General features: G+C 43.3%; 1 protein-coding gene across 4 annotated transcripts in view; it reads right to left on the reverse strand.

Annotated features, from left to right (window-relative positions):
- Nucleotides 1–372: 372 nt before the first annotated feature.
- Nucleotides 373–26,957, reverse strand: part of rhobtb4 (Rho related BTB domain containing 4) — a 58,904-nt gene continuing 32,319 nt past the window's right edge. For all 4 annotated transcript variants that reach the window (XM_072664508.1, XM_072664509.1, XM_072664507.1 and 1 more), the window contains 9 exons: nt 26,173–26,276; nt 22,012–22,197; nt 20,789–21,590; nt 18,780–18,999; nt 16,835–16,953; nt 9,637–9,787; nt 8,470–8,558; nt 8,090–8,195; nt 373–7,583 (listed from right to left, as the gene is read on the reverse strand). In XM_072664508.1, the coding sequence (XP_072520609.1) occupies nt 7,402–7,583; nt 8,090–8,195; nt 8,470–8,558; nt 9,637–9,787; nt 16,835–16,953; nt 18,780–18,999; nt 20,789–21,590; nt 22,012–22,197; nt 26,173–26,276 (1,959 nt within the window). In that variant the 3' untranslated portion in view covers nt 373–7,401. The remainder of the gene's footprint in view (nt 7,584–8,089; nt 8,196–8,469; nt 8,559–9,636; nt 9,788–16,834; nt 16,954–18,779; nt 19,000–20,788; nt 21,591–22,011; nt 22,198–26,172; nt 26,277–26,957) is intronic.

Here is a 26,957-nt window from a genome sequence, read left to right on the forward strand (position 1 = left end):
CATGGTGTATGTAAAGCCACTCATGGAAAAAGGTTCACTGGTCGCTTTGGAGTGTAAAGAAAATGGCTATATTGGACACCCCTGGTTACACATAAAGCACCATAAAGAAATCACAGTCTGTACGGTTCTCCGCAGTGAACAGTTCCCACTTAAAACCAGCGTGTGCTGCTTTACTGAAGGTTCTGAATCTTCTGTTAACAGGGTTTTAACATCTGTGTAAATCTGCCATCACATCCCGTGACCACTGAAGAACTAGAGGGCCTGAGGGTCCCACGTGGAAATGAAGGGTATATCCTTAACCAATGAGTGATGAATGATCTCATTTCATGCTATGCACTTATATAAATAAAAACACCCTCACAAACAAAAAGATTGGTCAGAGAATTCACTTAATTTTTATTAAAAGCCAGGTCAAACATTAGAATACTGAAACGGCAATGTTTTTTACTATCTTTTTTTTTTTGTTCAATTTTGTACAAATCACAGTGGTTCAAAAAAGTAGTACAAAGGATTCATTAAAACTTTTTTTTTTGCAACAGCAGCAAAAAACATTCTGATTGTTGTCTTTATTTTTATTTTTATTTAAAAAAAAAAGCCCTTAATGTGTCACATGTGCTGTTTTTTCTTCTTTTTTTGTTTCAGAACATTAATGGTAATTTCAAAAACAATTAAATAAAAAGGTTAAAAAAGATTAACACAAAGTGCATAATGGTATAATAAATGGTCACATGTTAACAGATAAAAGAGGGGAGAGGGGTCGAACCACAGCCTTTTTAGGCCAGCTGCTGACCGCTCTCGGGCCTTGAGACAGAGGAGGACCTCTGTGACGGTACTGTAACGTGCTGCAAGTTAGTTTACGAGACCGAGAAATAAGGCCGAGTTCTCGGACAAAGCGAGATGGGTAACGTCAGTTAAAAAGCACGTCAGTTATGTTAATGTGAACCCCTTTGCATATAGTTCATCCTCATTATACGAGAGATCATGGATGCTGGCTCTGTCTCAAGAGAGTTCACTGAATGGAAAATGCAGTATTTGCGGGAAAGCTTTGGTGGGGGATCAGAAGAAGTGATTGGAGCTGAAAACAGCAGCAATCAAGCAGAGTTTGAGATACTGGAGGGGAAAAAATGACCCTTCCTGCGAAGGCATCCAAGGATGGAACTGAACGGGAGGCTGCTTGCTCTCCCGGCTTCTACACAATAACCTAAACTTGAGCATAATTCCAGAATTTGCTGCATAATCATTGTATAGCTCTTGAGGAACAGCAGGACAAACTCTGCTAGATTTGCTCTGGCTGGCCTGTAGAGGGCATCAGCACCCTTGTTACAGAGAACAGTATAGGGTGGGACACTCACTTACACACTCACACACACACCCCCCCACCCACCTCTCCCACAGTCAAACCAGCATGATTGCAGCTCTCACCCTAAGCATGGTTTCCACTCAGCTCAGCAAAACCACAAGAGCATGGAAACGTGCCGAGCAGATGAGGTGCCGAGACGAGAACGCAGCATAAAGACGACAGAGAACAGTGGGCTTTGCTACATAGCGTCCACACAGGCACTGACAGTGGAAGGAGGAATACGGTGGTGGTCAGCTGCCTGGTTTAAGTATAAGTATCAAGTGTGTGTTTGTATCTGTGTGTGTGTGTGTGTGTTTGTGTGTTTGTCTACTTTACAATTATCTAAAACCTAAAAGGCATTTGTAAGAGGCCCCTCTTGAGAAAGGCAACAGGAGATTTTTTTTTTTTTTCTTTGAAAAATCAAAGGCACAGGTAATGCCAGGATACGACAGCTCTTGAGTTGCTTCTACCTATGCTAATAAACTACTATGGAGCCCTGTGGAGAGTTACTATTGCAACCTCTGGGGAACAATGTGGGGAACGTTATAGATAACTGACCAAAGACACAACAAACCAGAAAATTGTGGCAAAAAGTGGCGTAAAACTGGTCATTAGGGTTTCCTCCCTTTTAAACGTAGCACTCGTTTGACCTATTCACACATGGGCTCATAATAGGAAAACAATAGCCTAATAATGACAAAGTGCATACCTGATTCTTAATACAAGCTTTACCGGCCAATGCATGCAACCTCATGCACATTTCTTTCTTAAAACGTGCATCTCTCACAACTTTACAATGGAAGATTCAAGGCAGTCGGTTCAGAATTAGCAAATAAGTTCATTTTCGTTTTGGGCTATAAAGTGCATAGGTTGTTTAGTTCATCAATACACTGTTAACAAGGGCTTAGCAATCATTAGTGCTGTTAGTGCTATCGCGGAGGTCTCCCCGAAGACGCGCCTCAAATCCTACGCCTTTACCTTGAAGTGGTAACGACAATAAAAAACAAACCAAAATATGACTTGTACAAAAGTTCACAAACTCTTTCCTGCACCACAGATATACATCAACCCACCCACAGCCCATAATTCCCTACTTATACATCCCCACCCCACCCATAAGCCCCCAAAACCCAAAATCAGCAAAGGCATAATGTTAAAGCACGTGGTTACTATACAAAGACTATCAACCTCACTTCGGCCCACGGACACTGAGCACAGAATGCACTGAGCATTTTTCCTTTCTTTTCTTTTCTTTTTTTTTTTTTTTAAAGAAGAAGTCCACCATTCGTTTACGGAAGAAAAGTCATATCATGCTACAAAATGTACCCTCTTTTTAAAAAAAGCTGAACAGTCGATGCCATGCACACTGAGGCACATCCAGTCAGAAAGAACATGTGCAAGGACATACTAAGAGAACAAGGAGGAGGAGGAGGAGGAGGAGGAGGAGAAGGAGGAGAAGGAGAAATATCCTAAGTCCTATGTGGCCCAAAATCACCAAGGCAACACAGCATTCCATCACTGTCCCAGAGGCCAACGCTACAGGTTCGTCTGTGAGAGCTGCTCTATTAACTCTGTAGTTTGCAGTGCTTCATCTTAGGCTGAGAGTCTCTTATAGAGGCACAGACAGCAGGTCAGATGAGGAGGTCTAAGCTACACTGCCTTTAATACATTATATATATATATATATATATATATGCAATGTTACTCATTTTGAGATTGTTTTAAAAATAGTTTTATAATTTCTTAATTAATAATTTTCTAGGCCCATATTCTACACAATCATAAACAGTCATAAATCATTGTATCTGACCGTTTCCTACCCCCTTCTTTTAAATTACACAGGGTGTTTTCCTTAGTGTACATTAGGGACTGTACACTTTAGAATAGTGCATTTCTAAAGAAAAAAATGAAGTGGTTATGCAGCTTAAGTGGTTCCTACTTCAAAGCAGTTGCTAGGCTGTTTCTACGTGGTCACTAAGACGAAACTATGTGATTGTAAGATTGCACTGGACTGTTAAGAGCTGCAGTTTGCAGAGTAGTTGCTAAGGTATCCCAGGTGGTTGCTAGGGCTTTGCTAAGTGGTTGCTACGCAGGTACTATGGTATCCCGAGTGGTTACTAGTGTGTTGCCAAATGGTTGATGTGGTACCCCATGCGGTTGGCTGGCACACCTTTCATTCCTATGAGGGAAAAAAGTAAAAAAAGAAATAATAATGTGATGCTATGCGAAAACCGTACACCCAATCAAAAAGCTGTATAACGTTATAACCTCTGTTTGATTGGCTGCCCTGTATTTTCAAAACTGGGGTTTGGGCTGAAAGACTTATTATTACCTCAGTGTGAATGGGCGGAGCTAAACTGCTGAAGACTGAATGGGTGGATGTGGGGAATGGATGGTGTGGCAGAAAGATACTGCATGATATGGGCCTTAAATTATTTAGAGAAATTGGCTTCTACTGGATTTATGTTTCTCTAGAACTCGCAAAATGATCCTTACATAAACATATATATTCTTATAACAATCTCATAATGAGAAATGTTCTATACTTTGCTCGTAAGGAGAACACTGACTCGATGTTTTCATCTGCCACAGCATTAATGTTACAGTTAATTACAGAACTCCAACAGCATCTTCGCAAGTGTAAACTGCACAGTCACACACATTTACAGTATCCACCACCTTCTGGTCAGTCAGTTGTAGCATTAACACTTCATCTCCACAAGATCTCTAGCCCACCATCACCAAAGACCCAGTACCAGTACCAGAGGAACAGTCAAGGCTGGGTTCAAGGCTGTATGCACACTAACAAACCAGTCAAATCAGAGCCTCTTCGTTTCAGCACCAGGCTGGAGAGCTTTCTTTTTCTGTCCTTCCTTGTCTGTCTTTCCAAAAGATCAGCCTCATTCGCACCTGGGCCCAGTGAGATTCTCTCACGCGTCTATTTCAGTAGCTGTTGATGATTCCGACGCATCCCCAGAGAGGAGAAAGCCTTTCCGCGTCGTACGTCTTGAGCTAGCTACCACACAGACACCTGGGTGCAGCCTTGAGGGGGTGAAAAGAGAAATCAGGAAGACAGAAATAGAGGAAAGTGCCAGGGAAAAAGTTTCACCTCATATTTCGCCGCATTCACATTCACTTCAAAAATTCCCAGAAATAGCACATCGTGAAACGCTACCTACGGACTTCATGCCTCATTAGGAATGTAGCACCTTTCTCAACACGGCCCAAGCAATGGAAGAAACTCCAAAAACATGGCATTCTCAAAAAATCCAAAAAAAGAAAGGACAAAATTGGTGAAAAGGTGGAAATTGAAAACAACAGGCACTCATTCTCATGATTAGAAAGGCAATAAAAAAAACACACCCCTTTCAGGATATTACCAATCCAACAGAAGGTGTTTGACGAATACTCGCAGCACAACAAAGCACTTGTTGATGGGGCAACAGAGTGGAGAGGTGCATCTATGGTTAGCTATGTTACAGTACAATACCACCTTAGCAGAACAGATCGGCTACTACAACAAATCCCATCTTCTGAATTGCTACAAGCCTTTAAATTCAGAAATGTAAAGTCCATGAAGCTTCTCGGACACACCTCTGTTTTCCTGAACGGTCAGGAAAAAAGTTGTTCTTTTAGGATTGTCGTACTGAAGAACAAAAAGGAGAAAAAAAGGAGATAGAAGACCAGAAACTGGTGTGTAGGAATACTGTCACTGTGGTGGTTAGGAATCCTGAGCACCATTTTTTTTTTCTCTGCATGATGTGGAAAGTGAGGCTCCAACTGTGTGGTCTTGCGTCGCAGCTTCGTGAATCACACGATGCAGTAAACTACTCCGCGTCTGTCCCTCTATCCATTGGTCTTTTCTGCCTATCCTTAGAGGTAGAAGAAAGGAGCTTAGCTAATTTGTTCTTAGCGAGGGAGGGGCGGGGCAAGAAGCATCACAGCTAAAGTTTTGGTTCAATCAGAACTGAAAAAGGGAAATCCACAGATTTTTCAATATTCCTGAATTTTACACAAAGTGACAGAGTGGTTTGGTGTGAATCGGCTCACTTTGGAGAAACGTTCAGAGTGGGAATTCTTCACTGTGGTGGAATCAGAGCTGGAAGCTTCTAACAGCTGGTTATGAATGTGATCAAATCTGTGCTCTATTCACTATCTGCCACACCTGAAACAGATCCAGATCACTGCATAGAGGGAGCGATTCTGGACATGTTGTTCTACAAGTGAGCTCCTAATGTGTCACATAAACAGTCTGAACACTGGTCTTCCTCAGAAAAGCAAACAACGCAATGGATTGTGGGTATTCATATCGTTTGTACACCGTATCTTACGGCGCACTGCAGGATTGTTACAGTGCACTGAAAAGTTCGGCACTAAGTTTTCGGACACAACTACAAAATGCCCGAACCCCAAAGTAGTGTTTCGGACACGGCTACTAAATTAAAATATTTTATGAAAAACGATGAAAAAGGAGAATTTTGTGTGACAGCAACTATAACAAAACTCATGTAGAAGGTGTGTAGATTCACTGCTGGTTCAGAACGGGAAATAAAATGCCATCATCATTGCGTAGCAGGTTGCTCATCAAACTTATCAAACATCTCCTCAAATTTCACATCAAACCACTCTGAATTACTTTGCTTACTAATAAAAACAATCCCATTTTCAGGCCTTTTGAAGAACCAGTGTAATTTCCCTTTCAAACCATACCAGAAGAAAAACTTTACAATTTTGTAGGTGGGAAAAATAAATAAAATAAAAATCCAACAAAAGTCAAGAATTGCAAATTGCAATCTTTAACCTGCTCTTGGTATAATTGCTAATAAGCTCCACAGAAGAGTACAATTAGTAAGCAAAAGTGCCTCTAGAGGTTTGGAGATATAAAGGCAGGTAACCCAGAAAAAAAACCAAACTAGTGGTCAAAATGTGTTCAAAAAGCCTCATTCAAAAAAACATTTCTTTTGAGAATGTGAATACTCCCAAGGCAGTGGTACAAAGAAGCCCTAAATGTGAACCTCACTTGCTGTGAAGTTTTTGTTGAACTTTTTTCGTTTTTGGTGAGGCATTCTCATCATCTGTACAAGCCCGAGTTGTCTCTCTTTGGTGCTTTGTCAGAGCCTTCTTGGGTGAATGACCCGAGCTATGCACCACTTGTTTATTTAGTGTTGTGTTTCTGCCCCTGGCCTACTTCATTAACAAGTCCTAGCAACAGGGATTCTTGAGTGGAGTTTCCCCACATAGTGCCTCAACAGAAAACAAAAAACACAATTGGCATGAAGAGCCAACAACGGGGATACGGAAGATACAAAACGGAACTGTTTTTTTTTCTTGGTGAGAATATAGGCAAAGGCGGTTCATTACTGAGGCAAAAAAGCACGAACCACAGTTCAACAGGATTTACCTTTCTGGTTTTAAGAGTGACCAGATCCCTGCCGCTGTTTTAGTTGTTAGGTGCATTCAAAGCAGAAGGTATTTTGCAGCTCTCATATGCATTGGACATCGGGCGTTCTGTTTTTCACCCTCAGAAAGCTCATTTCGACAGCACCATGCTCTATGCATGCTCGGGCGCCAGCGCCTAGGCCTGGTGCTGGCTCTGTGTGTGTGTGTGTGAGAGAGAATGTGTGTATTTGTTGGTCTTTGTTTAACAATAACAGTCTAAGAAGGTGAAGGCAGATCATTGCCGTGAAGACATTCCCTACATGGCGGGGACCATGAAGACATTCCCCTCGCTGGATTAGCACAGTGAAACACGAAACACGCAGCACGAGAAAGATCTGATGCTTTCTCAACCTTCTCCCCTTCGACAGACACGCTGTGGGCTCTTGTGAGAGGGGCCACAGCTTTTTTTTTTGTTGCCTCAGGCCTGCTTAAAAAGACTGGCTTAAGGAAGGAAGGTGGAAGCTCTGAGGCAAAGTGACCCCAGACAAACCTCCGACAGCCAGGATGTTAGCGCACAGGACCGGACACGGACACGGGGCTCCCCCCGGGCTCAGTGGCGAGCCTCGAGGCCGAGAAGGGGCGAGGGGATTTCGGGGCGGGGGCTGTCGGACAGGGGCCCCGCCTCAAGAGATGTGGGGCGCCGAGGAGGACGGGTGTCTCCAGAAGCACCAGCCCCTCTTGGTGTGCTGCTTGCGCAGGATCTCCTCCTCGCGCTCGCGCTCCTTCTTTGAGCGGTTGTAGCGGTCCTCCTCCTTCAGGAACCAGACGGGCGGCCAGCGCTGCTTCTCGAAATGCTTCTGGTTCTCTGCAGGAGACATAGGGGGAGATACTGAGGACTGTTGGAAAAGGAGTGGGGTTAGGGACACGTAGAGTGGGGTCCAACATTCTGAGACCATAGTGAGAATCTAGGATTTTAGAAGAAGATTTGGCACCATTTCTGAAGAATAATCAAATTTAAGCAATTTTTTGAACATTGACCGTACAAGAGGTCCGTCTTCTGCCAGTGGGGTTCCAGCCTTCTACCACAAAGCAAAAGCCACTTGAACTCCAACCCAAAGTTTTCGCCCGTCTCTTACAGTCACCTCCCACATAATTATATACTGCTGGCGTGCTCTAAATTCACAAAATGCTAATAATGAACATATATGCATTCAATTAAAAAAAGCATGCCAAATTGAATCACTTCCTCTGATGGTCTCAGACTGTTAGACCCCACTGAATTACACAGGTTAAGAGGGTTGGGAGCATAACTATGTGAAAAAAGACAATAGATAAGATAAAGTAAAAATAATCTCCTGGATAAATCTATACCTGGAGACATGACCTTCATGTCTTTGGGGAACTTGCGACACACGCTGTTGTAGTTGGTGCAAATGTGGTGCAGGCACCAGGCTGAGAGCTGTTTGGCATTGTGGAACTGTGGAAGATACACAGCAGAGGAGATGAAGTGGGGTTGGCATGAGGCATCAAACGGTGATTTCTAACAATGGGGCTCATTTGAAAGGCAATGACTGATCATCCTTTGAACTGGATTCAGAGTGGGCTATGAATTAATGCTAATTCTGGGGATTAGTGTGTTCCCTTTGTTACCTAGCTCCTTCAGTATTCAAATCACTGTGTTTAACAGAATAACAGGCCTTTCTACTCTGAATAAGGTCTGTTTTGCTACAGGGCTAAATGAAATGGATTACCTGGGCCATCTCTAGGTAAGCCAGCACCTGTCCATCAATGTCTGCTCCTTTAACTGCCCACTGCAACAGTTCTTCAACAGCATGTTTCTCTGTGGACAGCAACACAACGGTATGATATGATGTTAATAGGTATGCTGAATGGTTTAAAGCTTAACAATATGGCATAGCGGTTAGCATTAACAGACCTACACACTTAAAGTAGAAGGGTTCAGAAAAAGGAAAGTGGGACCCATTTAATAAAACCTTTTTAGCATCCCTGAGAGTCTTAATGTTGCTAGCCATGGCCAATCCAGAAACGTTACCCATCAGTTGTGCTCTACTGGCTCCATAACAGTGCCTGGTTCTAGCAACTAAAGCTCAGCTGTCAGTCACTGGAACACTTTAATAGCTCATGTGATGATAGCTGATGTGAATGTCGGGTAAAGGTCACATTTAAAAGACTAGCCTATGATCAACAGCCTAAAAAAACATAATCAGATTTGGTGAGAGAATCAATTTTGGTCCATTTTACCTGCTGTTTAAATGGAGCTTCAATAAGTTTAACTGAAGCTGGTGGTAGTATCCAATATGCACAAGTGCCATTAAACCTACTGGAGTGGAAAGTATTTTAAAATATATACATAACCAATTTTTTTTTTTACGTTTTGACACATTTTCTTAGATATTTTATTAATTGAGAAGTGAGAAACACTGCCTATGTTGACATTTGGGTTACACAGAGTGTGTCTAGGAGGCTGTGAAGATGAGTAGAGATATAGGTTTATGTGAAACCGACCAATGGACGCTCAAACTGTATTTTTCTGTAATTTCATACTCATACATTCCACTACTTTAGTGAGACGGACACTGGACCAATCACCAAACCAATTTGTCCACATGAGTCAATGTTTTTTTTTACAAGAAATATTAATAATTTCTAAAATAAGACTAACATTTTAGGTTTAGAGTCAAGAGATCTCTTCACTTGATGCTCTAGGTCACTTGGGGTCTCATTATAGAGATTATATGCAAGTGCCTTTAAAGGCAAATGTTTGAAGAAACGCCCTTAAACTCCAGAGGGTTAAAGTGTGTATCAGCAGTTTGTCATGGCCTGTATGCTAATGGAATAGCTTTAGAAATATTTAAATATGGTCACAGATTGCCGCACGTAATCAGAACAATGCTTACCTGTGAGAGCCACAAGACGGGGCAGACAGAGACGGTTGGCCAATATTATGAGGTCCATAGGCTCCAGCTCAGGGCAGGGTGTCAGCAAGCCACAATACAGGTATTCCAACACAGCTCTCATACAAGCAGTGCTGGTGTTGGGTATAGACACCTAAAGAAAGGAAGAAAAAAAAACATCAGACAACAAACACATTATCCAGTGTAACTCAACTGGTGCAATATGCAAATATCTGAAGGATCACCAACAGATGAAAATAAATGATGTGAACGAATCAAATCTTTGAGACAGGAGTTCATAAGCAGTGCTGTTGGATGTTTATTCATAGCTCAGCTCCAGGATATGGAAACTTGAGAGGCAGATTGATCCAGTGATGAAGCAATCTGCTTTCTACTTCTCCCCTATTGAGGCCTGCATGGTCCTGGCAGCAGCCCATGAGACAAGGCCTTCATGTGGACTCTGTTGGACTTGAAATGAATGGGCACATGGTCAAGGGAGCTGAGGGGGGAGGTATATGTGACGGAAAGGGCTCACGCAGGAAGAAGCCGGGGAGAGGGCGTGGAGGGCGCGGGCCAGTGGCCTCTGCGAGGGGTCTTTCATCCTTCAGGAGATAAAAGCACTGCGTGAAGCCACTGGCACTCTCAACTCAAAGCTCTGGACAAATAACCATGTGGGCTTGTCGCTATGGGAGACCTAGCCTCAGAGCACATGAGAGCTGACAAGCCAGCCCGTCGGACCTAGAACGGTGTCAGATAGTAGCGCAAGACACGCCGCTCCTTGCAGAGCTTGCCCACGTTGCAGCAACAAACGGGAAAGCGAGTGAATCTGGATTAAACTGGTGAGATCTGCTAAACCTCCCCCTGGAAAGCACATGACATCATCTGCGCATATCTTTACCCCATTCATTCCCAAAATCACATAGCCCAAAGGTCAAAGGGAGGAGGGCTTTTTTTCCTGTGCTCTTGCTTTTGGCTCGGAGGAGAGTGCAAACAAAGGCACGCTTATTCCGCCAGCTCCAAGTAACGGCCAAGGAATTAAGAGGGAGCTTTTAGCGGGGACAAAAAGAGCGCCGGGCCTGCAGATCCAAGCGTGGCAATCTTCTCTTCATGCTGTCGCTTTTCCCCGAGCCCAACAGTGGCTCCTCTGTGAATTAGGGCAGGACGCAGAGGGTTTAATTGCCGCTGGCAGTGACTCTGCCTGAGGACTGAGAGCGTCACAGCAGTCCGAGGACCAGAAGCACTTCAGTGGCCTTCAGCTCTGCTGGCACCACAATGACAATCACTAGCTTGCCAAACACATCTTTAGAGGAGGCACCAGCATCATCATGCCTCTGGAACTGTCCTGGATCAAAGACCTTAACACTGCGTTAATGACTGGATATGTTCCCATTAAGTTAAACAACTCGGATTCTGATCTCCTCTGTGGATAATGGACCTTGCCTTGATACCGTGGACACATGAGGTGGTCAAGGAAAACCTCTAAGCTAAATCAGGTAATTAAAAATCCTAATCATGTCTTGCGCATAATGATGTCGCCCCATCCGATCCGTGGGGACAGAAGACCAAGGCTAGGTGATTACACCGGAGAGGTCTGAGAGGGCAAGTTGGGAGGAATGACATAACAACTCAGGGGTCCTTCTGAAGCCTGGGGTGCCCCACACCTGCCTGACTCCAGACCAATTAGCAGAATGTCAGTCCGACTGTGGCCTGTAATTAAGACTAAAGGGCAGATTTAAGATGTACACCCGGAGCACAGGAGGTAGCTTCCTGTCAAAGATCGAACACCACAAAATGGAAATCCTTTAAAAGGATAATGATGTATGAGCTTTGACCTATAAGCTGTGATAGCCATTAATGGAATATTAAACACAGTACCCAATACCATATTAATTATTGAAAGTATGACCTGCAAACCAATTGATTAGCATTGCCTTGGTGTCATAGAGAACCTGTTTAGTGAAATGCAAAACCAGCAGAAGAAAATTCATTAAAAAAAAGGAACTGCGGTCAGAAGAAATGAGTCAAAGAATACCAACGAAAAAAATGAAGAGGAAAGTGGTGAAGACGTATACTAGCCACAGTCTACCACAGCCTACCCTAGATCTTTTCTTCCACTTCTTCTTACAAGTTCTCACAGTTGAGCTTCTCAGCACCCTCTCGCTCTCACGCTAATCAACTCTGCTGTCACATTCGAGCTGCTGCTGAGAAGCATTTCAACGCCTGAACATCGGCCGTATGTTCACAGCGCAAGCAGTCACACAAAGTGTAACCAACAGAAAGAGACATGCAAGCTCTACAATTCAATCAGATAACATCACATTACACTTTAGAGCGCTAAAACAGAACCTCTTTTAGCCACATTACATGTCCAAATGTTTATGGACGCTCCTTCTAATAAATATTATTAGCTACTTTAAATTACACCTATCGCTGACACAGATATGCAAATGCAAAAACACAGCTTGTCTAGTCCCTGTAGAAAAGTAGTGCCAATAGAGTCTGACTCTCTGGAGCAGATGTTACCATGGACCTATAGGCACCATGACTAATGCCAGGTGTGGACTAAAGGGGTATAAAACCTCCATCATTGAGCTGTGGAGCAGTGGAATGGTGTTCTCTGGAATGATGGTTGGTGGTCCATCCAGTGCTTTTGGGATGAATTGGGTTTTGGGAATACGGTGGGGTGGTGATTGTCCAACAACATGACCTCACTAATGCTCTTGTGGCTGAATGCAATCAAATCACAGCAGATTTGCTCCAAAATATAGTAGAAAGCCATCTCAGAAATCAGGGTAAGCTCTTTTTTGTTTAATAATCTTAATTTGGGAAGACACAATGAATGAGCAGGGAATGAGCAGTCTCAATACTTTTGCCTGCCTGCCTACTTCTGCCACTCTTTGCTCTAGCCTACAAAAGCGATACAAGAGAGACTTATAAATAGATAAAAATGCAGAAGTGACACAGATGTGCCTGTGTGTCGTGAGGTTAATAAATATAGCTCAGTCCAGTGTGGAAAGCGCGTGTTGCCAAACACAGCTGCACTTTAAACACCTTAGAACTAGAATAGCAACACAGCACCAGGATTGGTGGATACAGTGAACAAGCCACTTTCCTGTGCCGATAAAATATAAATATAAAAACCTCTTTCAATTCCATTTTCAAACCACTTGAGCGCACCTTTTGTGTGTGCTCCATTGTGGCTACGGGTGAATTGTGAGACACTTCTAAACAGTTGCAGTTCTAGAGGTCTCCCAGCAGCATTATGTCCGGTTATACAACGCCCCGTGCTACGCTCGCCACACAGACAGCGACGAGGCCTGGATCTATTCAAACGCATTCTAAAAAAAGTGCTCCATTCGCTGCAGTCAGTTGCCACACTGGCTTGTGCCAGGCAGACGGTGATACACTTAAATGAAGTCTGCTGACTGCCTGTGTCTGGTTTTGTGTCATTTGTGTCGACTACTGTGAAGTCCATCCCAGTGGTGCGCACACAGGCAGTTATTCGTTAGAGTACGTGGCTAAATGAAGGGCTAACAGCGTGGCTGAACGAAGAGCAAAGAACGGTTACAAGGTGTGTAATGATGAGTCAGTTGGAGAGCAGTTCCGCTGAGTGAAGTGCAGCTTTTCTTAATGCTTCTTAAAGGGGCTCTAGAATGGACATGAATGTACATGAAACTGACATACTGCGAACCACAAACACTGCTGAGTCACCCTTAAAAAGTAAATCCGGCATATCCAAAACAGGGCTGGAAAACAGGCCAATTCTAACACCTACAATTTATATAAAACACACACACACACACAACACAAGAGAATGCCCTTGTCACAGCTGGCAAAACAGTAAAGCGTGACAGTGTCTTCGGCTATAATTGTTGTTGTTGATACTGGAGAGCAGCACATCGCCATGTAGCAGACTCCGCTTGTTATGGGAATATGACTTGCTACATGAACCAGACCTCATGACCACATCTTTTCCTAGGTCAGTGTCCCCAGCCCAAATTAGAACACAGCGAAGAGAAAGTCAGGCTTTAACGATCTCACCTCCTCTAAAAACAAACTGGACTACCTCAACTGGACTAGCCCAGCCCCTACTTGAACCAAACTGAAGCTAAATACACATCAGAAGGAACAGTGCTTGTCTTGAGAAAGCCAAACCCAAAAAGCGAGTGGGGACAAGACTAAGTGGGTATTACGACTTGCTAAAAGCACATTGCGCTGAGAGGACACAATGAGAGGACAACAACACTAACCAGTAAGACTCAGGATTAACAGGATAACTTCGAGGACAGTGTTTTTGTTGATATATGGCTTTTGCAAGCTGAGTAAACCAGCCAATAAAAGCTGTGGTTGGTGTAACAGGGTTGTAAATAGACTTGTTAAAGGACAGCTAAGCCTCTTGTCCCAAGCAAAATCACATACTTACAATTTATACATCAAACAACAACTTTAAAAGCTATAAACGCAGCCTTTAACACCTTTAATGCTAAGATTGATTTTTGGACTTAATTTATTGATTATATTTGATTTCATGTAAGGATTAAACACTTGTCAGGCAGAAGGTCCTTCTGTGTTCTGCCACCTCATGTTGCTCTTTACGTGTCCTCTCAACCGATGCTCTCAGAATACAGAAGTGGCCAGCATCTTATTTCTCGCATCAATTCCTTGCCTCTCTGTAAGTTTAGCTGTCTGTAATGCCTGTAACGCTATACGTGGCGATCCTATTCTCTTGCCGTTCAATGGGTCAGGATGCCTCGAGATCCTCCACAATGATCCTCTGCAATCTCTCTCGGGTCGGTCTGGTCCTGAGGCCCTGCCCTCGGTGAGTTCATCTTTCTAAAACTCGAGCTGGCAGCTGGTTGTCCAGAGAAACTGGAGAGCATGTGCTGGGAATACTGACCTGGAGAGAGTAGTGTGCACATAACATGCTTCAGGACGCAATACAGTGAAACCTTAGCTGAGCAATGGTCTTGAATTAAAAAATCATGACGCTAAATTCATGAGATGATCATTTTCATATGTGGGCAAAGCCGATCCATATCAAGCCTGTCAAGGTCAAGCTGAACATGATAGGCAAGCTGTGCTGAGATATTAAAGGCGTTCTTTAATATGGGAACGATAATTGCAGAAAACGGATCACACAGCTGCAGAGCTAACCTTCATCTACACTGTTTCACACGCTGTGGTCTAGCTTATGCCTCATCTAAAAAAAAAAAAAAAAAAAGTTTATGGGGGAAGTGAATTTTGCTCAGGAAGCAACAGAGCATACAGACTTCCTGTCAATGCAGTCTAAACTCTGCACTGACAAAAAAACATATGAGGGGGTCATACTGAGGTCACCTCAAACAGTTCTTTTGATTAGAATTAAGGACACACATTTCCTCACACACTGCTAATGTGGGAAGAAACCGACTCCCTCTCATCCTACTACATAAAAAGCAACACATCTAATTGGTCCCAACTAGGTCCTAATTGTGTCTCCTAATTCCATCTAGTTCAGACGTTGGGCACAGCCAAGATTAAATCCAAGCGGATCTATTACCAAACAATCACTAGAATGTCCATTTTTTCAACTCTGTTTATACCCCAGTTCTCACATCCTTTTCAGGGTATTTGGATGATTTTACTGAGAGGCCACAAACACATGGTAATGTGCACAGAAGGGGGACAGGCAGGTTAATAATAGTGAAATTCACAAGCTCTCACGCATCAATTCCCTTTGAATGCTTCTGTACAGGGCACACAATTTATTGGCAATGTGATCCCTAAGGGAATTCTACACTCCCTGCAGGCCATACACAACTTTACTCATAGCACAGCTCCTTAATACTCTTAGGAGTGCTTCAAGACCTCCAAACTAGACAAGTTCAGACAAGTCCCAGGCGCATCTCATTCCTTTCTCTCAAAGACTCAGACTTTCAGGAGCACAGACACAAAGCAGACATCTCTCTGCTAGCGCCTGACTGTGTGTGTGTGTGTGTGTGTGTGTGTGGATCTCATGTATGTTCTCACTGGCCCCTGACTTCCTCTTGTTCATTCTGAACTGCTTCGCTGGGTCCATGTGCCCGAGTGCTCTCCTCAGAGGGCTACTGAGTCCAGCAGGCTGCATCCCTCATCCACATGGATGTGATGGTCTCCTGCTGCTGGAACTGCAATGTGGGTCAGGTTGCTGTGGTGGCGGCCTACTTTCAACTACCTGTGCCAGTTTTCTGTTAAGGATCTCATAGAGCCCATGGGATTGGATATCCAGGATCAGGATGGCCGTGTTTAAGCAGTGGCAAGATAGGGATGTTTAAGCTAAATTACAGGGAAAGTAAAGGTCCAACTGTCTAAACAGTCTGCTTAAGATGGAAATAAGGTCATTCAGAGGGTTTTAATGTGAAATAGCTTTCGAACTGCTGCAACATCACCAGGCTTGGAAGGAAGCATTGGGTACTCAGCTCTGATAAAGTGATGTGGAGAGAGAGCGAGAGAGAGGGATCTAACCACCCAGAGAAAGCAAGGCCAATTGTGCTTTCTCAGGCTCCGGCTGCAGGTGGCAAAGAAGCATGACCCGGGTTTTAAACCAGCAAAGTCTCTCTTTGGACACTATTTTGCCTTGCATGCATACATTTTAGACCAAAAGCTGTTTTAAAGCTAATGGAACACAATGCATCAGGCGTCCACAATGCATCCAGAAACCTGGAACTTTGGATGGCTAATTCCTATCTCCACTGTTATAAACAATTCTGACTGGTTATGTTTCCTTGAAATGGAGCTTTTCACACCAAACCACTCTGAATGAGTGCTTACATACAATATAATTGTGCAGATTTAGAACAAACTGAAGGAATTTCATTAAAATACAGGAACCTTTAGGGTGGTTTCTTTGACAAGGATTAAGTCATACAGTCAGAGTCTATTTACCTTAGGCTCAGGTGCAATCTGGGTCATAGAAACCTTAATGCCTGTTAACCCATTAACAAGCTAGGCTTGTTACGACCAAAAGCTTATCATAGCAACTATGTTAAAAACAATACAAATTACCTGAGTCGTTCTTAAGTTAAAAGAGTGAAAAAACGTCCTGAACACATAAGGGGTAAGCTCATTTGTATCTCCTTAGCCTAATCAGCACTGGGCAGGGGACAGGTAAATAAAGACATACTCCAGGTCTATTGAGTCATACTGTACAGACCCAAAGTTTATCAATGAAATCTCAGCTTACTTCTTCAATGTAGCTCTCCATGAAAGACCCACGGAACATGGCCGCCATCCAATCGCAGCTGGAGATGAGCAGAGGCTTGTGGGCAGGAAGGTAGCCATCGTCCAGTTGGAACACCACATCTAAAACCAGTCGGAAAAGAGCACACATCTTGGCGTGTGTCACAGAGTCGGGGCTACAGAGGGGGGAAGACAAACAGACGAACAACAGAGAGACAGACGGAGAGACAAATAGACAGACAAACAAATAATAAATAGACAGATAGACAGGGCTTATAAGAAGACAGAAAACAGTGAGGAAGGGCCTGGTAGTTGGGGCTACGTCAGCAGGAAATAAACATGGGAGGCCCACTCTGAGCAATGTCGATTGCAAACTATGGTGTCCATCACTGCTACCAACCCAAATTTCCATAGTTTTCATGTAAAAGGTAGGTACTAGAGCCCAGGTGATGATTTAGTTGGCAAATAATACCAACCAATACTGACAACCGACTTTTAACAGTCTCTGGAAAATATTTTAAATATTTTCTGTTGGTATGAATCAATGTTTTGGTTGCAAAATAATATAAATATTATGTCAAAATATGAAGAGAACGTATGAATAGTAAGAAACCAAACCTTCCAAATGGTAAAACTGCTGCACTCCAAACATTATCTGTCAGGTAAGTGCTTTTGCTAATCTACCACTCTACCATATTTTAAAAAAGTGTTCTCTTAAAAGTGAAACCAGTTTAAGACTACTTTTGTGACATGGTGCATCATAACGTTGGAAGTAGACCTAAGAAGATGAGTAAACAGTGGCCTTGAAGGGATGCACATGGTCAGCAACAATACCTAAACTGGCTGTGGCATTCAAGACTGATGACTGATTAGTATCCACCTCCACCATCAGTCTGGACTGTTGACAGAAGGCAGGATGGGTCCATCAATTCATGCAGCTGGCTATTCATGCAGCTACAGTAACAGAGTTACTTGTGTGGTCATACTCTGCTGACCTCCCTTATCAGCAAGACATTTCAGTCCGCAGAACTGATGCTTCCTTTTTTACGCTATTTGGCGTTAACTCTAGGGACTGTTGTGCCTGAAAAATCTAGGAGACCTCTTCCCCATTTTGATGGTAGATGTGGATACTGCTGGTCCATATCTGTGTGATTTTTATGCATCGTACTGCTGCCACACGATTGGCTTGTTAGATGATTACACCAGTATGTAGGTATACAGATTATGTATTCCTACTCAAATGCTCAGTGAGTGTACACAATAATAAATTCAGATAAATAATTCACTCCAACAAAGTACCAAACTACACAAGCAAGGTTACTTTGGAGGTCCTTAACTAATTTGCAGCAACTGCTCCACCAAAAACAAGCTACCAGTGTGAGGTTCTAAAGTAAAAGTGAAAGTGGGAAATGGATTTAAAAAGGCAGGTTATGAGAGGTTAGTAGCAGCGCTTGTGATGTAGATGAAAATGTGGCAAAGTGAAGGAAAGAACCGGTGAGTTAGTCGTTTCTAATAATATAAACACAAACATGCACACAAAACACAAGACGAGACATGACCACCACAAACATGGAGCAATACACAGACAAAAACACTTTCTCACAACAAAACTAGAACATAAACACAAAAGCTTCCATTTATGTAAGAGCCATCACCAGCAACGCTGCATTATACAGGAAGCAATTCTATTCAAATTCCAGTTAATATAGGAATTGGAAATAGAACAGAATGTGAATTTATCTGGCATATAATGCACATAATTCTAAACTAGGATGGAGATGATGCCAAACCTCCAAACTACACAGCAGTGCAGCAGTGTAACATAAACTCAGTTACAGTAAAGAACTGCTGTTTATGTAGCTCAGTACAAATACTTTGACTGGCAGCATAATAACAATGGGCAAGCACTGATTAAACTAGGCAATAATGAGGCCGGAGAAACTGCCTACCGGCAAAGGTGCCCTTGCACAGGCACTCTTTGATGCGGTTGGCGCGGCGCACATGGAAGGCTTTGGTGATTTCCTGGTTCATGAAGCTCTCGCGGTTTAGCACATTGGCCACCATCATGCGCAAATCAAACACCTCCAGCAGCTCGGCGATGGTGGCGACCTGCATCAGGTCGCTTCGGCCCTCGTCCAGATGACCTGTGTACAGGTACTGCAGCACGGCCTGAGGGAGAAAGAGTAGTCCAGTCACACACACACACACACACACACATATTAAATGTAAATTTAATTCAACAAATTAGACCAGCACAACCAAGCTTGTCTTGTTCAATAGTAGATTCAAGACGTTTTGGTGCGCTCTTTTTTTCTCAAACAAACTAGGGCACTGTATCAAAAGTTGTTGCATCGGCTAGCAGACACCCGTGTTGGCTAGCGTTGTGTTGAACAATTTGGGGGAAGAAATTAAATGAATCCTTCCATTTTTCTACCCGTTATGCCATCTTGTACTCCCGGATACGGATGGCAGCGGCATCATCGTTAATTGAACGTGCAATCTCTCAAAGACAGGGCCAATGTTTAGATGCTTGTGCCACTCGGGAGACTGATTTGATGCTCTTATGTATGGTGTGTATGGTAATATAATTGCTATGGTTATTAATTTTACATTACATTTAATTAGTTACAATGACTCCCTCACCCACCCAAAGAAAAGACAGAGGAAAACACTCTTGCTGATCTGGAAAAAAACATGCAGGTCTTCTAGCTCCTGTGCGTCATTTGCACTCGCCATACTGAGACGCCAATCTGCCTGAACTGAGCAAAGCCTTTCAAAGTGGAACTAGCGCTCAAATTTGGTTTTGCATTCCTCTAACGTCTGTACCGTTACCATTACACAATGCCGTGTGCCCTGTACTCGAGCCCCAAGAGCCGTGGAAGGGTTAAAGGGCTCATGGGCTTGGCACGTCTACATAATGCTGAATGGGTACTTTGATCTTAATGACATTACAAATTTAGACCCAGACAGACAGATTGGCCAAACTGTTTACATTACACTCAAATAATTGACCTTTTTTACCTGAATAACAGTCAATGGGTCTATACAGTACATGCTGTATCAGGAATCTACCTTCTTTTCGAGAAAAAAAGATATTTCTAGTTGAACGCTTTCTTGTCTGCCTTTGTTTTCGTACGAGATTTAAAAAAACAGCGGTAGGAATTCTGCCAGCCAATTAAAAACACATATCAAAGTCGCTCAAACCCATCTCCTCTGTTCTGTGTTCAAAAGGACCACATGGATTCGGCTTTGCCACAGCACAGCAAGCAGCAACCTCTCCCCTGCTTCAAGAAAAAGTCTGTTCATTATAATCTACCCTCTGATCGCTGTAAAAAAAAGGCCCCTCTTCAACAGAAAGCTACTAATTTTCCAAACCATTTATTCCGGGTTTCATTTAAACCTTTTCATTCATCTTTCCCAGAAATGACCACTACTCTACTACTCCACTACTCACTCTAGTCTTTCATCATGTAGTATAAATATACATGTTTAATGAGCACACTCACTTCATAGAGATACAGATTTATACAGTTCTGTAACATCATATAAATGTCTCAAGATTATAAACGTGACAAGCCATCCTTAATATATCTTCAATTTATCTTGAATATATGTATGGTGCTATGAAGAATGGAAGCATGGGCTTTAGACTCATGAAGAGCCACAAGCACAGGTGGACGCTAAAAGATATTCATCCATGCCCCTCCCACAAATGCATTTTTTATAGCAACTATTACAAGTTTGGACAAGGTTTACAGGACACTAGCAAAAGAAAAAAAAATATGAGAATTTTTGCTGAAACACCTTAATTCAAGATGCTAGTAAATCACTGTGTAAAGTTATTTTTTAATCAAACACCTATGCTCAACTGCCAGTTAGCGGTCTTCTCCAAATATGATTGTCCTCAATTTAGATTCATCATTCTACAGTTAACAAAGAGAGCTCAGCATGTTCTTACCCGGAACGGTGCCTCTTGAATGAGTTCGTCCATGGACACCACCGTCATGAGTCTTGGCCGACCGGTTACTGGATCGTCCACCCTCTCCAGGCACACACCAAGGAACCCCCGGCCCCACCCCAGAAGGGCACGGCCAGCTCCTAGGGTCCCCACGGGGCACTGGCTCCTGGCCGGCAGAGCGTTATCGCTTTGGGAAGTCCTCAGTGAACCCTGCTCCAGCAGGAGTGGCCTCTTGGGCCCCCTGGTTCCCCCTTCACCATCTTTATCAATGTCCAGACTCTTTGTACGACCGGCTTGCTCTTTGGCTCCTCTCCGACTTTGCTCATCTTCCTCACTTCCCTCCAGGGTGTCCTCTCCTTCCCTGTCCTCCTCCGTGCCTCCTAGGTCCATGGTAAAAAGGTCATAGAACTTGGAGCAGGAAGTGGCTAAGTAGACCTTGTGGGCAAATACCCGAGTGGCGCCACCTTGCAGGAGAAACAGCACGTCTGAACACAAGGGCTGGCAGAAAAGGGAGTCTGGGCCTTCTCCATCCATAGGAGGTGGGTCGGGGATGCCCACCACAGGCCGTGGGGGCCTGGGAGGCAGGAAGGGTGCCTGGAGGAGAGGGCGCTGGACCTTTTTCAGATGGGACTTCCAAAACTGAAGGTGTCGTCGAGAAATGAGAGCAGCGCGGATGGCATTGTCGAAGACGTCCTTGACACCGAACTGAGCCACAATGCTAGTCTCGTAGTAGGGGACGCCCAGCTCCTTAGCCACCTCGTGGCCCCGCTCAGGTGGAAGGATGTCTGTGGGCTTTATGGGTCTGAAACAGAGAGTAAAATAATAAAGACAAGTGTAGTACAGGAAGCTAATCCTTCATTCACTATTCCCATGTCTTCTCTATCAAGCTATCTCTTTTACTTACCTATATTTGATCTATCTATCCACTTATCTATTACATACCTATTCATCTACCTACACAATCTATGCACTTATATTTTACTTACCTAAGTACATAAAAGATAACTACTTACTTACTTACACATGCAGTCTATGAGGCCCCCAGGGCAGGATCTATTACCCACTAATGTAATTGCAGTGATAAGCTGCACATTAATGACTGTTTACACGGACACTGCATGTTTCCATTTGCCTGATTTCTAAATGTGCATATCAAACCACTCAGGCAACATAAAGGCGAGAAGGTATTTAAAGAGAGACAGGGTGTGGGCCGTGGGCCGTACTTGGCCAGGGGCCGGCGGGCCCGGTTGACAGCATCCAAGTCAGCATAGCGCAGGTCCAGCTGGCAGCCCACCAGGATGATGGGGGTGCGGGGGCAGAAATGCTTAATCTCGGGGTACCACATGGTGCGGACGTGGCGCAGGGAGTTTGGGTTGGCCAGGGAGAAACACAGCACCACCACGTCGGACCTGAAAAGTGCAGATGAGGGTTTTTTTTGTGTGCAAAAGGGAGCAAAAAACAAAGTGGACACTCTGAATATAGTACATTGTACATCACTTCTAACAGAGTGCAGATGTGAAATATTCAGATGGGAATACAAAACTTTGGAAAATAAAAACTTTATGGGAGAAGGCTGCAAATCAAAAGTCAATGACAACTTTGTCAGAGTGCAAATAGACAATAAATACAATAAATAAAATAACTTCTGTTAAATGTTAATAGGTTAATGCATAGCAACAATATGCAGTGCTTATAAACATGTACATTACTGTAAAAATACTGGCATGTTTTAACACATCCAGATGTTAAGACCAGAACGGTGGCAATCACCACAGACATATTTAATTCAGGAGTTGAAGAGGTCACCGCACACACAGACTGCCTATTATACTTCGCCTATTCTTCCCTGAGACATAAATTAACGAGGTGAACACACAAAGCTGTGCCTGCGCTGCCGCCCGTTAATGAGCTAAATAACTCAAGTGTGTATGTGTGAGATGTATGCGACTGTGTGGGTGTTTGTGTGTGCTGGTGGTCCTAGGCCCCCTACAATGAAAGGAAGTGTAGCCCCTCTGTTACATAAGATCCTAAAGCCCTCCAGGAGGCTGCTGCCCTACTGCTGGTCCCAGAATAGTGTTCCATTCAGGCGGTTTTGAACAGTGCAGCTGCACCTGTGCGTAATAGACCTCCATATTTCTGCGGTCATAACAAAACAATTCATGTTGATGTACTTTAATGCAACAAAAATGTATTCCAATTCTTTGGGACCTGGTATGATGAAGTACTGTCCTTCCAGCCTCTCTTACCTGAAAGGTAATAGGTTCTTATGATCAAAAACAGCCCAAGAACCATGAAGAGAGCCTGCTATGAATTGGTTTTAAATAGCCACAGACTGAGACACTGGAATCCAATTAAGAAACCATAGTCCATAGCCCAAAAGCATCTGGTCAAGGTGCAATGTGCTAAGTCCATAAAACCCCAAAATATTAAAACCTCTGCACCCAATTTTTGCCATGACACTCATGTGAGTGACACGAATGTATGAAAACCTTCAACCCCAATTGTAAGCTACAGGAATTCACAAATAATGCTCAGTCAAAGTCTTAAGAGGTTGTTGCTGCTATTAAGCCATAGCAAAGTACACAGGCAAATGGTCCTGTGGACCGATTGACTACAAAGGTCAAATGTTCATATCTGTGTGTGTTTTGAACCAAGGGAAGTGTGGAACTGTGTCAGGAGTTAAGACAAAACAATAAACACACATATCTGTCTATAGCAATGATTTACCATGTGCCATAATGAATAACGAACAGTTGTTTTTTTCTGTGCTGTAAAAGCACATCACAAAGGTCAGGAGCAGCCCGTTATGTAATGAGCGTCTGGCTGTTCGGAAAGGGCGAGATGCAGAGCGCGGCAAAGTTCAAACTCCTGCCGCTCTGTTAGCCTGACTGCACTGTACACACAATCTTGCATTTGGCTCTGAGATAAACATCAGAGTTATCCGGGGCTATTCCAGATCACTGACACTGCACTAGACCAAATACACATGGCTGCTACGATAGATTACACTACTAGTCAATTCATTTAACTTTTAGTCTTTTTAATGTTTTCAAAAAGCTTTAAAAAAAAAAGCGCTAAATATTAAACTATGTAAGATGGTTGAAAGCTCTCACATTCTCACAGCAGTGTCCCACAGTCTGGTAGAAAGTGTCCCCCAAGAGTAGAGGCTGCTACTGCAGAAGTAACAGCCTTATTATATTTTATTTTGAAAAGGAAAGAAAAAACAAACGATGCATAAGCAGGTGTCCACAAACTTCTGACCAGAGTGTTCGATCACCTGGTTCTTACTGTGAAAGGGAGACTCGAAACGATGCCGATCCTTTCCTAAAACTCAGTCAAATTGAGTCAGGTTCTGTATTAAGTCATAGTTTCTGAGGATTTACCCTGGCACTGAGCCAAATAATGAGCACCGAAGCGTTATCGGCCTCTTTATATATTTGATGCTTAAACGAAACTGTTTACCCCTATAACACCCACCGGCTAACTGCACCCAAATGTACTTCTCAGAATTGATCTCCCATTGATTGCAATCTGAAAAAGGTCACTGAGCGAAGAGAAACATTGGCTAATAAGGTGGTTAGCGTGCTTGTATACGTGTGTGTGTGTGTGTGTGTGTGTTCATGGCTGATGAGGGAGGAAGGATATTTGGTGCTGTGTTTCCAGGACAGAGACATTAGCCCCTCTGAATCCTGTCCAGCCCTTCCGGACAAGAGCGGAACAGCTGAGCCGAGCAACACGTATCAGCTGACTGCAGTATCCAGAACAGTGCACTCACTCTCTGGACGTGTCTGGCTCACACACACACACACAGTGCTGGGTGACATATCGTCTACACTGACATACTGGTATTGCTGTCACATGGTGGTATAGTTAACTGTCAACAGGCATATAGTTAACTGCATTAAAAGTCATTTACTGGGAGTTTTAACTAGTTGTAGACAGATCAGAAAATAACTAATCAAAAATCAAAAAGCATTAAACTGAACTAAACAGTCTAATTCCAAGTAGACTGCTTCAGGTTTGTACAGCCCCTGACACCAAGCCGACCGTGGGCCACTTTTCAGCCAGCTAAGGTCACCCTTTAGGTTAGCTGGAGTCATGCCATTGCTTAAGAAGCTATGCCTTAATCTCTCCCATCTCTGGAACGGTCAACCTATTTACAACACTTGGGTAAGTATAGCCAAGAAGAATCATTTCAGTCTGGCTTCTAGTAGTTATATCAGGGAGTTTGCACTGGCTAGAATGACCATTGACTGACAGTGGCTGCCTCAGATTATGCAATAGAGAGTTCAATAAAATCGGTCATGATTTTTTTAATGGCTTAGAGAGGGCACATTCCTGCCTGGTTAACGTCTTACTTGAGGGACCGCTTCTAATTGGTCAAACTGGGACTGGGTTTTCTGAACATAGAAAATGAAATATATGGTGTGCTTCAAGGCTCTGGCTCTTGTTCACCTTTAGCAGCCCTTTGGACACATTATAGAACTTTTTATGCTGATGAAGCAGGTTTATGTCAGCCCAGTCAGATTCAGCAACACAGTAACACAAAGCAGAACACTGTGTTTGAGGCCTAGATTCCTCAGTCTAAAGTCTGATAAGACAGAAGTACTGGCGTCGGTTTCTAAGTTCTTTTGAAATAAGGATTTTATCCTTGACCCAAATGGTTGTTCTTTGGCACCAAAAGCTACAGTCAAGGGCCTTGCTCTAAGCTTGGATGCTAGGTTATTGTTAGAGCCTCACAAAAGCCTTTTCTCTTTCATTTTATCACTTGAAACACATCCAAAATTAGACACATTAGATATAATTTGTTACTGACTGTGTACCCTGCTGTACTAGCTAAAAATGTAAAAAGCTGGTAAAATATCCCTTTCTTATATTAATTAATGAACATTTTTTCACTGTGTATTAAACAGTACATCACCACACAATTCTTTTAGTCTTTTCGAAATGTGGGACCACGGTTTCCTCAATGTATTATGTTTGTTCCAACTTGCTGGAACAAGCTATTTGTTGTAATACGCATCAAGTATTCTGAAAACGTCTTAACGCATTGTGATATTTCATCTTCTACCGTTGGCTCAGCTCTCTTCTGGGATCCCTCACTAATAGCCACTGAGCCGAAATAGCAATGCTGATCTACTGATCCTTCCCCACCCGGCAAACGAGCCTCCACGCGGCCCAATTGGCCCTGCTTATGGTACGTTAGTGTGCCAGCCAGGCGGATTATGCTGGTAACCAAATCTTGGCAGGACTACAAGTACCATTAGCAAGAGTGAGGGAAGATGAGAGGACACGGTCAGGTGAGACTAAACATGGAAATGGGGTGGGGTGTGGAGCCGAGAGTGGACGAGTAAAGAGGTTTAGGTTCATGGCGTTCCACTGACCTGCCATAAGCGAAACGTCTGTCTTTGTGATGATCTCCAAATGTGTCCCACAGCCTGAGGGACACGCTGACTTCGTCCACTACATCCCTTGATCTTTCCAACACCTACAGATGAGAAAAAAAAAACACATTTAGTTCCTTTACTGATCTACTTGTGTAGTAAGATTAAAATGGATATTTGGACTATGAAAGGGTCTAAGCAGCTCAAGCAGCCATTCTCTCTAGTGGAATAGTATAGCATAGCCTAAAATTTTTTTTTTTTAAAGGTTAAGAAGTAAAGTTGCCATTTGAAAATTGTGCTTATATTTGCAGAATGCTGATGAACTGGTCATTTGGCTCAAGTGTGTTTTAGATGGATGTGACGGGGCTGTTCTGGTGTGGCATCAAGAGGAGTAACCTGATGGCTTACACTGCACTTGCATTCTAGGTTAAGTGGGCTGTAACCTCTGATCAAGCTGATCTTATAATTCAACAGACTGTAAACTCATTTATCATTTAAAAGATAAGTATGCGTTATGGCTGATTAGCTGTAGCAGCATTATATGGCTGTGGCGTAACCCATTTTCTCATTATCATGTAACTGATAGCTGATGTCCTCCCTCGTCTTGCACACCTAATTAAACTCATTAACTAATTAACAAGCTCCTCGTGTGCTGAGTCAGGTGTGTTAGAGAAGGGGAAACACAAAACTGTGCAGAGCATTGGGGTGTCCGGCTCAATGAAAATCACCAAGCACCCACTTTTTCTGGACTTATAGAAGGAAACAGAAAGTGTGCAGTGCGTTGT

This window comes from Salminus brasiliensis, chromosome 20 (assembly GCF_030463535.1).
Source record: "Salminus brasiliensis chromosome 20, fSalBra1.hap2, whole genome shotgun sequence".
NCBI classification, from domain to species: domain Eukaryota; kingdom Metazoa; phylum Chordata; class Actinopteri; order Characiformes; family Bryconidae; genus Salminus; species Salminus brasiliensis.